Raw genomic sequence first — 16,144 nt, 5'->3', positions numbered from 1 at the left:
GAGTCTGAAACATAGATATACAGCAGTATGATGCAGTAGCGTCTTTCGAAAGGGGGAAATCTGCAATTGGCAAGTGATATATGGGCTAGGCTAAAGTATACCAAACAAGAGTACATGTATCTCTTTTTTTTGGGTGGACCCTCCTCATGAATAACCAGTGTGCATTCTAATGGACAAAATTCAGAAGCCACTCGCTCATTTGGGTGTCTTAAAAAAATTTGCTCATTGCCGTCAAATTCCAGATCATACACTCTCAGAGAACCTATTGATTTCTACAAAAGGTTGATCAGATGAATCGTGGGCTCAGCCCAGCACCAAATCTGAGGACTTGCTAACTTCTTTGAGTAAATGCTTGGACAATGGTCGATGGACAGATGTGATGCAAACAGAAAGCTCAACATCCATCCCAGATAGGTCTGCCCCGCCCCCAAGAACAAAAATTTTTGTTCCTTTGGCAACAAGTCTACCAAGCCACGTTATGGTATGCCGGCCCCTTTTGTTTTGTGATTGATAGCTAAGGGAGGCAGGCTGTGCCACGAACAGCCCTTGCCCACCGCTGTTTGATCTGAATTTTGTTTTCTGAAATACGTTTGCCATTTCAATTACATAAATTCATGTAAGTTGAGTCAATGAAGACTATGGAAATTGGAACTTATAGAGAGATTATCTAGTCTACTGTTTTATATCTAATCTAAATATATAAAAGAGAGAGTTGGAGAATGAACAGTAACTTTTTGGTCAAGCGGTTATGCCGTGATTTTTGTGACTTTGAGGGGCGCTTTGGTCTTTTGGATCTTTTATATGCATCTTTTACTACTGCTACATGTTGCACCAATGAAAATGGCAGTAAGATATCCGGCAAATTACTCAAGTGCTGAGCTCAACATTTTTTGTCAGTATATCCAACTAGATTTTTACTGCAACGGTATCCAAAATTCTTTGTGCAAATAAGCGACGAGTCAGATACACAAATTGCCACTATTATAAACCCCATCTATATAAATTCTGTCAACAACTAAATCACTAAATATTATTCACTTATTTTTGCCTACCATACAACACCACCAATCAAAAACTTTTTGATGTACTTTAGTAGAGAAGAAACAGAGCATATGGTAAGATCAATATTTTCAACAAAATATATTGCAAATCAAAATCCACTTTAATTTTTTCTTACTTTTGCTATTAATTTTCAGGTCATACCAGCCAAATTTTTGCCGCATATAGGACGCCATATGCGAAGAACATCAATACTAAAAAATGGAAACAAATTTTGGTTTATTAGATTACATGAAAGTCCCGCAAATTCTAGCTAGAAAGAATTTCTATGCGATCACCAAATACAAGAAAATTTCATGATCCAATTTTTTCACGTAGGTGTAATGGCCTTTCGAGTGCAGATATTTGCTCCAAATCGTTGCTCAACTTTCTATGAATGGAACATTTTACCAGCCCAAAACTATGGCCAAACGAATACGGTATGGTACAAAATTATTACTCTCTAATTAAACACAATTTATCAACCTAATTGTTATCCAAAAAAACTGCAGGAACATTCTGCCCAATAGAAGGACTACTAACAAAGTTTCAATTCTATGTGACAATACAACCATATGATATAGACTACTTGGTAATTTTCATATTACACAAAATATTTAGCATATCAGTGTATCAATATTCTTACAAAAATTTCACATCTTTTTATGACAGGAATTACATCCAGATGATGCCTTCCATATTCTACCAAATAAAGATAGCATAATTGTGCTCTATTGTCAACAAAAGACTTGGGACATAAAAGTTGAGGAAAATTATTTAACAAATGGATGGAAAAAGTTGACAAAATTTCATTTAATTAAAGTAGATTATACTATCGTATTTACTCACTTAGGATTGAACAAATATGCACTTCAGATATTTGACGATGAACTTTTTCAAGTGTATCCAATATAATCTAAATACAATTAAAATGTTCACAAACTCAACGCAGTTATTTAACATTGTTACTCTAATAAACATAGTCCAATGAAATCCACTGAATAACATTGTTCACAAACTCAACGCAATTATTTAACATTGCTATTCTAATGAAATCAATTCCGGATGCACTTTTGTTCCACTATCATGTAACTATCAACCCAACTATGCATGTAATATCTTATGGACTGACTTCCATCCATGTAACTGCACTTCCTTCACTTTGTAACCATCTTTTTGTTCTACTTTCATGTAACTATCAGTCCAACTATGCATGTAACTATCTTGTGGAATGACTTCCATAAATGTAACAACACTTCCTTCGCTTTGTAATTTCAACTATACTTTTTCCCACCTTTATAATCACTTAACCCACACCACATAATTTATATTAATCATATAATTCTCTACACTACAACAAATACACAATAACTAAAAATTGTGCAATTTAACACGGGAAATATTAGCTCTCCTGCGCATCGCGCAGGCCGTCCCACTAGTTATATGTAGAAGAGCCAGCCAAGCAATCGATAGTGTACTTAGACACTTTTTTAAGTGCTGTTTTTCACCTAGAACTTTTTTCCAATGCTTTTATTTTGCTGGTAAGAAAATATATGATCGAGTGTAAAGTAAAACTGAACTGTGTAATATACTTACTTATCGACACTGAAATGATTGAAGTATATTTAATATACATATATATATATATATGTGCTGGATAATAATTTGATTTTGCCATCGATATAGTACATGGTCTACAACCAAATTCAAGATTCATTTATAGCCTCAGAAATGGGCAAGCGATTACACAATCAATAATAGATAAATGCCAATTTGGTCCCAAAATATGAAACATCATTGAAGAAAGCTTAGAAGTTAGATGGAATATTTTCTTCATATCCCACATTCGTAGCCCCCTCAATTTGATTACTCATCATCCTGCCCTACCTATGCATTGAGAAATTTTGATTTTATTAATTGAAGGGACCCCTTCACCTGAAGCTCAACCGGGATGTAAAAGTAATGCTTTAGTTCATCAAACTAACACCAAAATTGAACTGTTTTGTAGTGTTTTGTTTCTATCCTTTTTTTTTTTTTTTTATTTAGCGTTAAATGCACCTAAACCCCCCTAGGGTTAAGTGATAATGATCAGAAAGAAAATCCACTAATTATTGTAATTTCACTAGAACAAAGAGAAAATCCCTCAATGTATTATATATATATATATAAAGGGATTAACATTGAAGGTTAAAAGTAAAGCTTAACAGTAGAAAAAAGTAACCAAATAACATGATTGACTTGATCCTAAACGCCTAGTTAACAAGTAATACCCACCTTAAATATAAGTTTAACAAGAACCGAAAGAAAAATGATAGATTTACAGGGAGGTGATTGTTTATCAGTTACTTCCACACGTTGTTTACTTAGGAAGACCCTAGTCTATAAGTATTGATCCAAAGGGACTAACTTTAGGTGTTGAGCATAATTATAGATTTGTGTGCTGGTTTGGCAAGAATGTAAGATTGTAGAGGTCATTAAACATTCATAATCAATTGATGGAAGAAAGCCAATAATCTGAATTCCTGGGGCCGACTCTTGCATTGATTACCAAACATTGGACTGGAAGAAAATTTCATTGAAAATCAAGAAAAAAAAACCTGTAAGTATCATCAACAGACGCGATTTTAATCAAGAAGTTGCTTCAGACGGACGGACCCCTTTGTGAATTGGTGCTCTTAAGTGCAAATCAAGATTCAAGGCTGCTGCTGCATGGCCTCAATTTCCAACTCTTTAACATATATACACAAGAAAAATTTAACCAATGCATGTGGTGTGGGTGTCGTACTCCAATGATTGGTTTGTCATCAGCTATGCATCTTGACGATGGGACTGCTCTACTGATTGTTCCAATATCGTTAGCCAACTCTACTGATTAGAAGTAGGGGTAAATTAATTAGGATGTGAAGTTGGTAACTGTCACAAATGTGAAATTGTGTGGTATGTGAAATTAGAGCAGCGCATCAACTCTAGTATGGTATGTGAAATTGTGTCTACCAAGAATATATGAGAGGAGGGTTTTATTGAAAAATTTTTTTAACACCTATTCATAACTTATTATTGTTCCTTGATTAATCACACGAAAACTCTTAATTTGAAACCAAATTTGGCAGCTCTAGCTTTGAAGCACTAACATAACAGCCCCATATAATATGATGCCACCCAACCTGGTATTTGAATGACAAAATTTTTGGATTCTTCATAATTAATACAGTCAAAAAGGAGAAAATTGAAGTGCAATATAACGTCTATCAAACTTTAATTGGATTTCCAGGACAACTAGTAAGCGGTCTTCTTTTTGAAATTGCTTAAGCCATCCGTTTTGGAATGTTAAAAAAAATTTAAGTACTACAGAACAGAAATTACGGGTCATTATTGTTTGTTTATTTACCATAGTAATTATTACTGATTAAGACCGCGTCAGACGAAGAACAAGAAAAACAGTGACTGAACAAATTAAGACTTGACAGTTTTGTAAGTTACAACTACTCACTCATTAAAAGGTGACAATAAAAGGCTTTAAGAAGTTGAAAAACAACAAATAAATATGAGGAAGAGAATACATGATGAGATTAATAAGGGAGAAAAGGCAAATTATAACCTTCCAAAAGTGAACCGAACCTTAGGCTCAACTTATGCAAATCCTTAAAAGCCTTGCAAGTAGAAGACGAGGGTTTAATAGCCTTAAAACGTAGGTGAGACGGTCACCAGACCTTTAAGTCCTTCTCACATCACATGTTAAGTTTCTGAACCGTAAGCAAGAATGAAACCTAAAACCAGATTTGGGGGCCAATTCATTAACTTTGTAAAAATATATATATATACATATATTAAATATGGAAACGTTATTATTATCTATGACTTTTTTTTTTTTTGCCGACCCCGAAAGTGAAGGAAATCAAAGTCAAAGAAATTAACTGTTTACATCATCAGCTCCAGAAAAAAGAGAAACTATTTCTCTTTGTTGTGTTTTTCCTCTCTACGTGTTTTGCCTAGGTCTTCATACACTTTCTCAACTAATCCCATTTAACCTTTTCTCCTACATTTAATGCTGGAATTTAAGGGGGCTCTTCCAGCCAAATTAGGTGAGCACGGCATTTTTAAGATAGAGGAATATAATAATAAAAAAAAAAAAACCAAGCATTCTAGGAGTATTATCGTGTAACATACTCCATGGGGCAAATTTCATGTTTGGCCCCTGAATTTTAGTGCTAGCATCATTTCAGTCCCTTGTGTATACTTCACTCATACGATTGTTATTCTCTCACAATGGGGATAGATCGTGCTTTTGTAATGCTCATTTCAATATTTTAAATTTAATTAGTGCTATTTGAGGACAATTAATGACTGCTAAAGTGTAAAAATTATTGAAACGTGAAATTATAAAAGGATTGCAAACGAAATACAGTCAAGCAGTCAAGATTTTATTTTTTTTATCGTTATTTTAATAAAAGCACGCCATCCCGCCTCTTCTTCTTCTTTCTTTTTCTTTGTTTATATGTCTTAAGAGTTAAGACTATTTTAAAAAAAAAGAAGCAAAAAATACACACGCGCACGCATAACTATTGAAAGATGAGAGACCTAACTGAACAAGCATATATAAAGTACAGGGTGCCTAAATACGTTAACATTGAAAGATAAGGGACAAATTGAAACTAGTCCAAAACTTAGGACGCTAAAACATCAATTAATCCCCCCTACTACTACATGTAGTTACTTTTGCATTGGCACGACTGATTGCTTCCAATGGGGCTGCGGCGGTGAGAGTGATATCTCTTTTGTGATAAATACATGTGGCATTTGGCCAAGTCTTTGAAATAGACTTGCACTACACCATATAAGTTGCAACAACAACAAAAAAAAAAAAAAAAAAAAGAAGAAGAAGAAGGGGGAGGTGCATCAGCATCATCAACATGAGTGTCCGCTTGGGCTTGTGAGTTGTGGCTCTGTTTAAAGTTTTGGCTCCCCCCTCCCTCCAACGACCCCTGATGGCATTTAATGTTTGCGCTTTAAAGCTGGTTTTGTTTAGTTTAGCTGTGGAACTATACAGTTGAGATAGCAAAAGCTTTTAAGGTCGTTTTACACAGCACAAAAAAACAGAGGGACAGAGATGAGCGTAATATACTACTACCATATATATATATTATGCTTATGATTGTACAAATATTACTACATAAGAAAATAATAAATCTCTTCTTCTCTGCAGCTGCATGATGCCTCTATATCCCTCCTCCAGTTTCAACAACAGTCCGGCCCCCTCATTTATTGCCTCTCCTTTCCCTGCTTTCCTATAAATCACTTTATCTTCTTTCTCCTCTGCCATTCACAGACAGACCTCTACTTCAATATTTCCTTCCTTCTTCTCTCCACCCCACCACCTCTTCTTCTCTCTCAAGTCTCATTTTCTTGTTTTTCTTTTCTTTTGTTACGTTCTTTTCTTTCTTTTTTTTTTCTCCTCTAATCCTCGGAGAATTTTTTAAAGAAGTACATATAGGACGTCCAATTCAGCAATCATTCTGACAAGGGATTTCATGTTTGGGGTCATTTTCAGAGTCTACAATTACTGATCCTCAGCTATACTCTTTGGTAAGTTCAGAACTGTTTTTGCATTCTGGATGTTGGTTTTTCAAGTTTTAATTGACCAACTGTCGTTGCCATTTTTTTCAAAAAAAATTCAATGAAGGCCTATGCCAAGTTTTTGCATTATGATTATTCATTTTTCGAATTTTAATTAATTAATTAATTGTCCTTTTACTCGAATTAAACGAAACTTAAGCCTTGCAAGGAAAAGCGATAAATAAAAATCACGATCTTATAATTATGTGACTAAATAAATGTCCATACGTGACAATTATGTTCATTATTATTTTTGTCTAAAAGTGGTTTTCTTGTTCTCTTTATTACAGCGGGATTACATTTTGGAATTGGTGAAGCAATTGAATTGGGAAAAAAAAAAAAAAGAGCCGAGATGGATGCATCGACGGTCATGATGGTTTTGTCACTTGCAGCTGCTTATTTTGTATGGTTCAGATTCATAGCCAGGTCCTGGCGGGGCCCACGATTGTGGCCCATCTTGGGCAGCCTGCCCGGATTGATTCAGAATTCTCAGCGCATGCACGACTGGATCGCCGACAACCTCCGGTCATGTGGCGGCACGTACCAGACTTGCATCTTTGCAGTTCCATTTTTAGCCCGGAAGCAAGGCCTCGTGACCGTCACGTGCGACCCCAGGAATTTAGAGCATATTTTGAAGGTTAGGTTCGACAATTACCCCAAGGGTCCCACCTGGCAAGCCGTGTTCCATGATCTACTCGGTGAGGGGATCTTCAACTCCGATGGAGACACGTGGCTGTTCCAGCGCAAGACTGCTGCACTGGAATTCACCACCAGGACGCTCAGGCAAGCCATGGCTAGGTGGGTGAGCCGGGCGATCAAGCTGAGGTTTTGCCCGATTCTTAAAGCGGCTCAAGTTCAGGGCAAGCCCGTTGACCTTCAGGACCTCCTCCTCCGGCTCACTTTTGATAACATATGCGGCTTGGCTTTCGGGAAGGACCCACAGACTCTGTCTCCTGGGCTACCGGAGAACGGCTTCGCTACGGCTTTCGATCGAGCCACAGAAGCCACTTTGCAAAGGTTTATTTTGCCTGAGTCCATCTGGAAGCTCAAGAAGTGGCTTCGGCTCGGAATGGAAGTGAGTTTGACCCATAGCTTGAAACACGTGGACGACTACATGACCAACGTGATCAACACGCGCAAGCTGGAATTGCTGAGTCAGCAGAATGGTGGCCCCCTGCACGACGATTTACTCTCCAGGTTCATGAAGAAAAAGGAATCTTACACGGATAAGTTCCTCCAACACGTGGCACTCAATTTCATCCTAGCTGGACGCGACACGTCATCAGTGGCCCTGAGCTGGTTCTTCTGGCTGGTCTGCCAGAACCCTAGGGTGGAGGAGAAAATCTTGGTTGAGCTCTGCACCGTTCTGATAGGGACACGTGGCAGTGACACTTCAAAGTGGCTCGAAGAGCCCCTGGTGTTTGAAGAGGTTGAGCGGTTGACTTACCTTAAGGCAGCATTGTCCGAGACGCTCAGGCTCTATCCATCCGTGCCCCAAGACTCCAAGCATGTAATTTCCGATGACATATTGCCGGATGGTACATTTGTTCCGGCCGGCTCAAGCGTTACGTATTCAATATACGCCGCCGGGCGACTGAAGTATGTTTGGGGCGAAGACAGCCTTGAATTTAGACCGGAAAGATGGATATCAGAAGATGGACAAAAGTTCGAACCCCATGACCAATTTAAATTCGTCGCGTTTAATGCTGGACCAAGGATTTGTTTGGGTAAAGATTTGGCATACTTGCAAATGAAATCAATAGCGGCGGCTGTGTTGTTGCGCCACCGGCTCACGGTGGCTCCCGGGCACAGGGTAGAGCAAAAGATGTCATTGACGTTGTTCATGAAAAATGGCCTCAAGGTCAATGTGCATGAAAGGGATTTGAGTCCTATATTGGCCAAAGTTGCCAAGGTCGATCACAGTGGGTTGAATCTAGGTAATGGATTCTGTCATGCAGAGGCTCCAATGCTTAATGGGGTTGATTATGGTGACGGAGCATTTGTTAATATATAATTAATATTAGGGTATGATACGACGGTCCAAAGATAATTCTTTGTGACGGACGGCCACAATCAATCAATTGATGGTCATTCGATCACTTCAAATAGGACCCACATTTCAATCTCATGGTAATCAAGACCGACCGACTTAGGGGTGCCTCTCACAACGGATTATTTATCACAAGTGTCTCTCAGTCTTTTTTTTTTTTTTTTTTACATTTTCCAGTTCATAAAAGTCCTGGAATCGAGAGTCAGTAACTCTAATATATATATCCTTTACCTAAAGGGAGGTGATTGTCTAACTCCTTTTTTTATCCCTTCATTTCATCTTTCGGTTTTTCTTGTTTCCAAGAGTTCAATATATTGCATTGCATTCTAATATATATATATATATGAATAAAATCTCAATTTTGGTGTAGGTTATATCTCGAAGTAAAAAAAAGTATATGGATGGTAGGCATTGCTGAACCTCTCTTGCTTAATGAATTATAAGCATTTTTATATAATGAATGCTCTTTGTTGGGTTTGGGTTCTATCCCACTAACTATTTAAAGATTGGTGTGATAAAATTCAAATCCAGCAAAATAAACGATTGGTGGGATAAAACTCAAACACATCACTCATATTATTCTCATGCTAGTATCCCTTGAAGTAAAGACTTTTAGCAAATATTTTTTTAAAAAAAAAAAAAAGAAAATTCGCTCTTAAATTCTTAATACGTTAATTAACGAATGGAGGGCTTCAAATTTTTGAGAAATTAAAACTCCAGCAGATTTGAAGTTCTTGAGCATTGAATTCTCAAAACTCTTAACAGAAAATTTCAGCTATGCACTTCATCCATCCGATTCCCATGGCTATAAGTGGGCTATTTTTTTTGTTCTTTTGCCGAATTATGCCTTTTATTTATTTTCTTTTTTTTTTTATATATTCAGATGAGGAGAGTGGTCCACACTCCACAGTTAACCGTTTTTAATCATACCCAAAGATCAGCTGGCATTTATGATGATGAACCAATATATAATTTCGCAGGGAAATTCTTTGACCTACATTTCCGGTTATTAAATAGCATTTGTCCTTGCAAAATTGGCAAGGAAGGCCAGCAGCCCTTCGTTTTTGATTTGTTCGTTTCATCTCTCACATATTTAGTGGTTTCATACTTTCATAGACTTTTTGTTTTGTAGCACTGCTCATGACACAAGTCGTAATGCCACGAAAACGGTACCCACCTAAAATAAATTTATACTGACCCCTCACCACTTAAAACACCTTCCAAGAAATGTATTTATAGGTCAATAATAACAACAATAATGGCTCAAATGCCAATTCAAAACTACTGTAAATTTAAAAAAAAAAAAAATCTTCTAATGCTTGACAAATTTCCAATGTTCTTGATTCAGTTTTGGGATTATGTATTCAAGTTCCCGGAATCTTCTCTGATCTAATATATGCTTGAGAAAGGATAAGTCAATTTAATCCAATATGACGAGTACAGGGAAAATTCGATAGTTATAGCAATCATCAGGGAGGTTAATTATGTACTTTTCCCCGAGCACTTTCTTTTCGTGAGCTAGACAAAGATTGTAATAGATATCTACTTGAACAATCGATATTCCATGCTATTTTCCTTACCTTTTCTTTTCCTATTTCGTGCAAGTGATCTGCTTAGCTTTTTGACAAACGTTAAGGAAAGGCAAGGACGGACCGCTAGCTGTAATCTGCTTGCCAACATAGGTCGGATCAGTTTGCCAAGGATGGATCACTTTTTTTTTTCTTACAAAGAATCGTATATTTGAATCTCGTCGTCGTTAATGCGAAAATTGTGTTAATGCACGACTTATAAGAATTCCTGTAAACGGCCTATTGTTCCGAGGATATGTCCTGACTTGTGGTAGTGACCGGAATCGAATCCATTTAAAATTTTTGGAACTTTTTGATTATAAAGACAAACGTTATTAAAGTCATTTATGATTAAAAAGAAAAAACTAATAACTTTTTTATTATAAATACAAACATTAGAGCCATTTATGATTTTTTTCTCAGGTGCCTTTTCAGATTTACCCTGCCATGCACACAGCCAGGAAAAATGAAGACAAAACTTGAATGAGAATCCAAAATTTGTACGGTAGCTTTTGGTTTGTCCATCAAATTTAAAGTCTTTTACTAGGTCATGCCCTTGATGGAACAGGCCTGACTGCCATTGTTACAGGTATAATTTCCTCTTCCTTTCTGTTCCCCAAAACAGCTCCAGGCTCAATTCCACGTCAACCTGATTAAACTTGGTTGCATTTGTTGAATTGCCAAATTTGAATACCACCTTCTTTTGCCCCCAGTTATTTCTGCTCCAATTTTGCTTTGTACCTTTTCTTTAAGGCAATTTTGCTTTGTACTTAACATTGATGAAGTTAGAAATTGTGAAGACACATCCATGTTCTCTACAAAACGAGAATGCGATGATACAATTGGGATTAGATTCATTCTGTATTTGATTAAAGATGCTTAATTGTAATTTCAGGGGCGTCAAGTGGCATTGGCAAGGAGGCAACAAGGGTGCTTGCCTTACGTGGGGTTCGCGTGATCATGGCTGTGAGAAATACAAAAGCTGGCTCAGCAGTTAAAGATGCAATTGTTAAAGAGATCCCTGCTGCTATAGTTGAGGTCATGGAGTTAGATCTCAGCTCAATGGCATCAGTCAGGAAATTTGCTGCACAATACAATGCTACGGGTCTTCCACTGAACATTCTCATGTGAGAGCGTCTTAGTCACAATCAATATAACCTTAGAAGTTTCCGTACAAGCATTTTTTTTGGATATATCTTGTTCAAAATCGATTATAGCCCTGTACTTTTAGAAACTATTTTATACTCGGAACTTAACTGATTGAAAATGTCCATCCATTTCTGACAGCAATAATGCAGGAGTTATGGTTTCTAAATTTAATCTTTCTAAGGATGACATTGAACTCCATTTTGCAACTAATTATTTGGGTAAGCCTGTCATTCACCAACTGCTTGATTCTCATTGACTATTATTTGGAGGAGAATGAATTTCTTAGTTGCATATAGGTTAAATACTGTCTCAGAACTAATTATTAATCACTTTTTTGCAGGCCATTTTCTCTTAACAAACTTGTTGCTAGATGTAATGAAAAGTACAGCAGCAGAGAGCAATGTAGAAGGAAGGATTGTGGTTGTTTCGTCATTAGGTCATCGGTTCGTGTACAAAGAAGGGATACAATTTGATAAAATCAACGTTGATACCCGGTAGGTAATCGCGGCATGCACCCCCATATTTCTATCCATGTAGTTAGCCGTTCAAAGATACTTTCGTTAATACTTACTAGAACAGAAATTTTTTTCTTGATCTTTCTAATTTCAGGTTCAAATATGGGCAATCAAAGCTTGCCAATATACTGCATGCTGTTGAGCTCTCAAGACGCTTGAAGGTACTCTATTATCTGTGGTTCCAGAAGACATCCCAGCTCTACTTCGTTTTCTTATTCACTTTGCCCTCCAAATTTTATTTTTTCCCATTTCAATCAGGAAGAAGGGATTCCAGTAATTGTTAATTCAGTTCATCCAGGATCCGTTGTTACTGATCTTCTGCGCAATAGCAGCATTCTCTCTGGTATTTCTTTCTCTGTCAACTATAAACAGTACTTAACCAACCAACACACTTCTTATCGTAGGTGTTGTCAAACATTTCATTTCATCGAAACTAGGATCATTCTTACATAATATACAGAACCAGAATATCCAGTAATTGTTTAGGGGCGCTCGAGCACGGTCCTGTCCCTCGTTACATTTATAATATAATTTGACCTTGGCTTCTGGCAATGCAGGTATTGTTAACCTGATTGGCAAATATTTCTTTAAAAATGTTCAACAGGTTGGCTTCAACTTCTTTATTGCACCGTCAACTGCTGATTTTTTTTTTTTTTTTTATGACATTGGATTTAAGAATTGATTGATGGTGGTTTCAGGGAGCTGCAACTACTTGCTACGCTGCATTGCATCCACAAGTCAAGGGAGTCAGCGGAGAGTATTTTGCAGATTGTAACTTGTCCCAAGCCAGCCCTTTAGCTAATGATGCGGAATTGGCCAAAAAGCTGTGGGATTTCAGCTTGAGCTTGATAGCCCCCCCCCAAGTAATATAATATCATGACTTCTAAGGGAGTTTTTTTAGTCAACAATGGTATTTTGGGGCTCATCGTTTCTATATCTTACTGTAATAACGGGCCGCAGCTGTACAATGTGGGATCCCGAGCCTCTCCAGTCGAATGTTTATCCAATTTTGTTTAGTTATGTTATTCTTATAAACGTCAACTAATACAAGAAGTAAATCAAAGTTGTACGAATAAACGTGCAAATTTATGTTTTTTTTTCTTTTTTTTTTTGAGTGAGTCCTCAAATTTTGTTGAATTCTTCGAATATGCCATTTGAAGTATATATATATATATAGAGAGAGAGAGAGAGAGAGAAGCTTTTTAAGATTCAAATCTTGAAGACCAAGCCTGCACGCATAATTCGGAACTTCGAATTTTCCACTATGAATCAGACTTTATTTGTACAAATGCTAAGAAATGATGTAATTTCCAGGGGCATCAAGTGGTATAGGCCTGGAGACAGCAAGGGTGCTTGCTTTTCGCGGGGTTCATGCGATCATGGCAGTGAGAAATACAGATGCTGGCAGAGCTGTCAAAGTTGCAATTCCTGAAGAAATTCCTGCTGCTAAAATTGAAGTCATGGAGATAGACCTCAGCGCAATGGCATCAGTGAGGAAATTCGCTGCAGAATACAAGGCCACGGGTCTTCCACTGAACATTCTCATGTGAGAGTATTTCGTTCCAAAAATTGTAATACTTCCAATTAACTTGACAAATTGACGATTTGTCTGTCTCTATTTCTTGACAGAAACAATGCAGGTGTCGCGACTCTTGACTTTCTGCTCTGTGAAGACAACATCGAACTCCATTTCGCGACTAATCACTTGGGTATACCTACCTAGACCTGTTTAATTATAAGTGTGATCCTTGTGTGTTAGGGTCATGGTTCAAAGTCGTGGTCGCGGTCGCGGTCACGGTCGCGGCCCGGAATGTTTCACATCGGTTTCGGCATATCGGTCGCGGTCTCGATGAGACGCAAATTTTAAAGTATTTAATATTCTAAAAATTATTAATAATATAAAAAAAGTATGCTAAACAAAAATAATAAAAAATAGCAAAAGAAATGGCCAAGTCAATCCGTCACGGTGTAACTCGGCCGATTTCTCGTCTTGACTCGGGATAAATCGGAGTGACTCGGCCGAGTCAATCCGTCGCGGTGACGTCTCGGCCGATTTCTCGGCGAGTCAAGTATCTTGGTATCGTTTCGTCACGGTATCGTATCGGTAGGGGCCGAGTCGTCTCGGTCTCGGCCGAGACTTCGAACCATGGTTAGGGTAAGTTTCTCCCTGTTTATGCGTTTCCTCATTTTCCAGGCCATTTTCTTCTGACAAACCTATTACTAGAGACGATGAAAAAAGCATCAGCAGAAACCCATATAGAAGGAAGAATTATGAATGTTTCATCACTGGCTCATGGCATTGTGTGCCATGAAGGGATACGATTCGATAAAATCAATGTGGATAACAAGTAATCATCACAGCTCCAAATTTTTATGGCGACGAGAACTTGATCTCATTAGCCTTCTGTGAACGTAACCCTTAATCAATATTGCTAACAAATTACAGGTTCAAATATGGCCAATCAAAACTTGCTAATATATTGCATGGTACTGAGCTCTCGAGGCGCTTGAAGGTACGTATTTGCATATGTACCCATATTGTTTCTATTCTTTTTACCTCTCGAGAATCTTTTGGTCCATTTAAACTCACAATTGTCTTTTGAATGTTAACAGGAAGAAGGGGTGCTAATAACTGCTAACTCACTTCATCCTGGAATTATTGTTACAAAAAATTTTCGCCACTCAAAGTTCCTCTCTGGTAAATTTTTTACACGGTAGAAAGGCGCTCTGCACATTTTGTTGGGGTTCTCGAACATTTTATTCTTTTGTTTGTTTTGGAACTGAAGATTATTCTGTTTGCTAGTACACTTCCGTGAACAAAACTGCACCTGGGGTTTTTGAAACTTTTATCCTGAGATCCTAATTTAGTTTGTTGTACTTTTGATTCATTCCCCTTCTGGGAATTCAGGTTTATTTAACAAGATTGGCAAAATTTGCCTGCAAGAGTGTTCAACAGGTTCGCTTTTTTTTTTTTTCTTCTTAATGCGATAAAATCATATGGCACTGTCCATTAAATGAGAGTCAGTATCTTGATTTCACCACAGCCCATCTAATTAAAGCTGATCTAACAATTAATATTGTTAACTTTGATTCAATGTGGTGGTCTCAGGGAGCTGCAACTACATGCTATGTGGCATTGCATCCACAAGTTGAGGGAGTTAGCGGAAAGTACTTTGCAGATTGTAACTTATCCCAACCGAGTTCTCTGGCCAGAGATCCAGAATTAGCCAAAAAAACTGTGGGATTTCAGCTTGAACTTGACAGCTCCCCCAACTGATGTCTATCACTGCTGAGGGAGTCTTCACCCTTACATTCACTAAATTTGTAGCAAATTGTACAAGAAATCAGGTTTATCACGATTAAACATACCTTTGATGCCTAAAATATATGTAGTGAAGAAGAACGAGTCTACGGTGGTTGCAATCTTTCAGAATCGACACTTCAAACAAAACAATCTGCTATGCTCATGTCAGTTCAGTACAGTTGATATATACAGATACTATACCAATTAAACATTTCTCCATCGATTGCCAAAAAAAGAAAAAATCGAAGCCGTGCATAAGATAATGTGAGTCGAGAACTAGTTCCAATATGAAGACCTGAACCATTTAACCATCTAGCAAGAAAAAAAATGAAAACAAAAACAAAGAAACACATTTTAACTTTCCTTCTTGTTGTCCTCTAACTTTTTTTTTTTTAAAAAAAGAACTATTGGGGCAGTTACATTGTTCAATTTCCATCGAAATTCAACCCATGAATCATGAAGAGCACCTCTTTTACTTCGCCTGAACAGAGCCTACCAGTAAAAAGTTCATCGAGCATCCATGCAACAGCATCCCATAATTTCCATTACAAGCGAGGTTGCCTTCCCAACTACTCGGGATCCGTCAAACTCAAGCTAAAGTCCCGCAGTTTCTTTGCCAACCCTGCATCTTTAGCTAGACCACTTGTTTTACCTATGTCACAGTTTGAAAAATACTCGCCACTCACTCCTCCATCTTGTGGGTTTAAAGCCAAATAGCATGGAGGGGCTGCACCCTGCAGGAAATTGGAGATGACACATAATATATGACAAATGAGTGTAAAACTATATGCTTTTAAAGAAGCAATGACAGATGAGATGAACCTGTGCAATGCTTTTGAGAAAAGATTTACCAAGCGAAATTCCAAGACCTGCAAGAAGATTTAAAAGAAATATTAGAAATGATCCA

The 16,144-nt window shown here is 37.5% G+C and overlaps 2 protein-coding genes and 1 pseudogene across 2 annotated transcripts; all 3 read left to right on the top strand.

Annotated features, from left to right (window-relative positions):
• The first annotated feature begins 6,356 nt into the window (after positions 1-6,356).
• LOC113703864 (cytochrome P450 86A22) lies at positions 6,357-8,974 on the top strand. The gene is made up of 2 exons (XM_027225346.2): positions 6,357-6,621; positions 6,942-8,974. The coding sequence occupies exon 2, from the start codon at positions 7,004-7,006 to the stop codon at positions 8,663-8,665; it is 1,662 nt and encodes a 553-aa protein (XP_027081147.1). The 5' UTR covers positions 6,357-6,621; positions 6,942-7,003; the 3' UTR covers positions 8,666-8,974.
• A 1,157-nt stretch (positions 8,975-10,131) lies between these two features.
• LOC113704301 (short-chain dehydrogenase TIC 32, chloroplastic-like) lies at positions 10,132-12,805 on the top strand. Its single transcript, XM_072061181.1, has 9 exons — positions 10,132-10,138; positions 10,817-10,858; positions 11,165-11,396; positions 11,557-11,636; positions 11,759-11,901; positions 11,993-12,094; positions 12,192-12,276; positions 12,491-12,537; positions 12,632-12,805. Exons 1-9 carry the CDS (start codon positions 10,132-10,134, stop codon positions 12,803-12,805), a joined length of 912 nt encoding a protein of 303 aa, XP_071917282.1.
• A 35-nt stretch (positions 12,806-12,840) lies between these two features.
• Positions 12,841-15,465, top strand: LOC113705013 (short-chain dehydrogenase TIC 32, chloroplastic-like; annotated as a pseudogene).
• The last annotated feature ends 679 nt before the right edge of the window (positions 15,466-16,144 follow it).

The sequence above is a fragment of the Coffea arabica genome, chromosome 8e, assembly GCF_036785885.1.
Source record: "Coffea arabica cultivar ET-39 chromosome 8e, Coffea Arabica ET-39 HiFi, whole genome shotgun sequence".
Lineage (NCBI taxonomy): Eukaryota > Viridiplantae > Streptophyta > Magnoliopsida > Gentianales > Rubiaceae > Coffea > Coffea arabica.
Note: the sequence above shows the minus strand (reverse complement) of the source record. Positions and strands in the feature narration are given on the sequence as shown.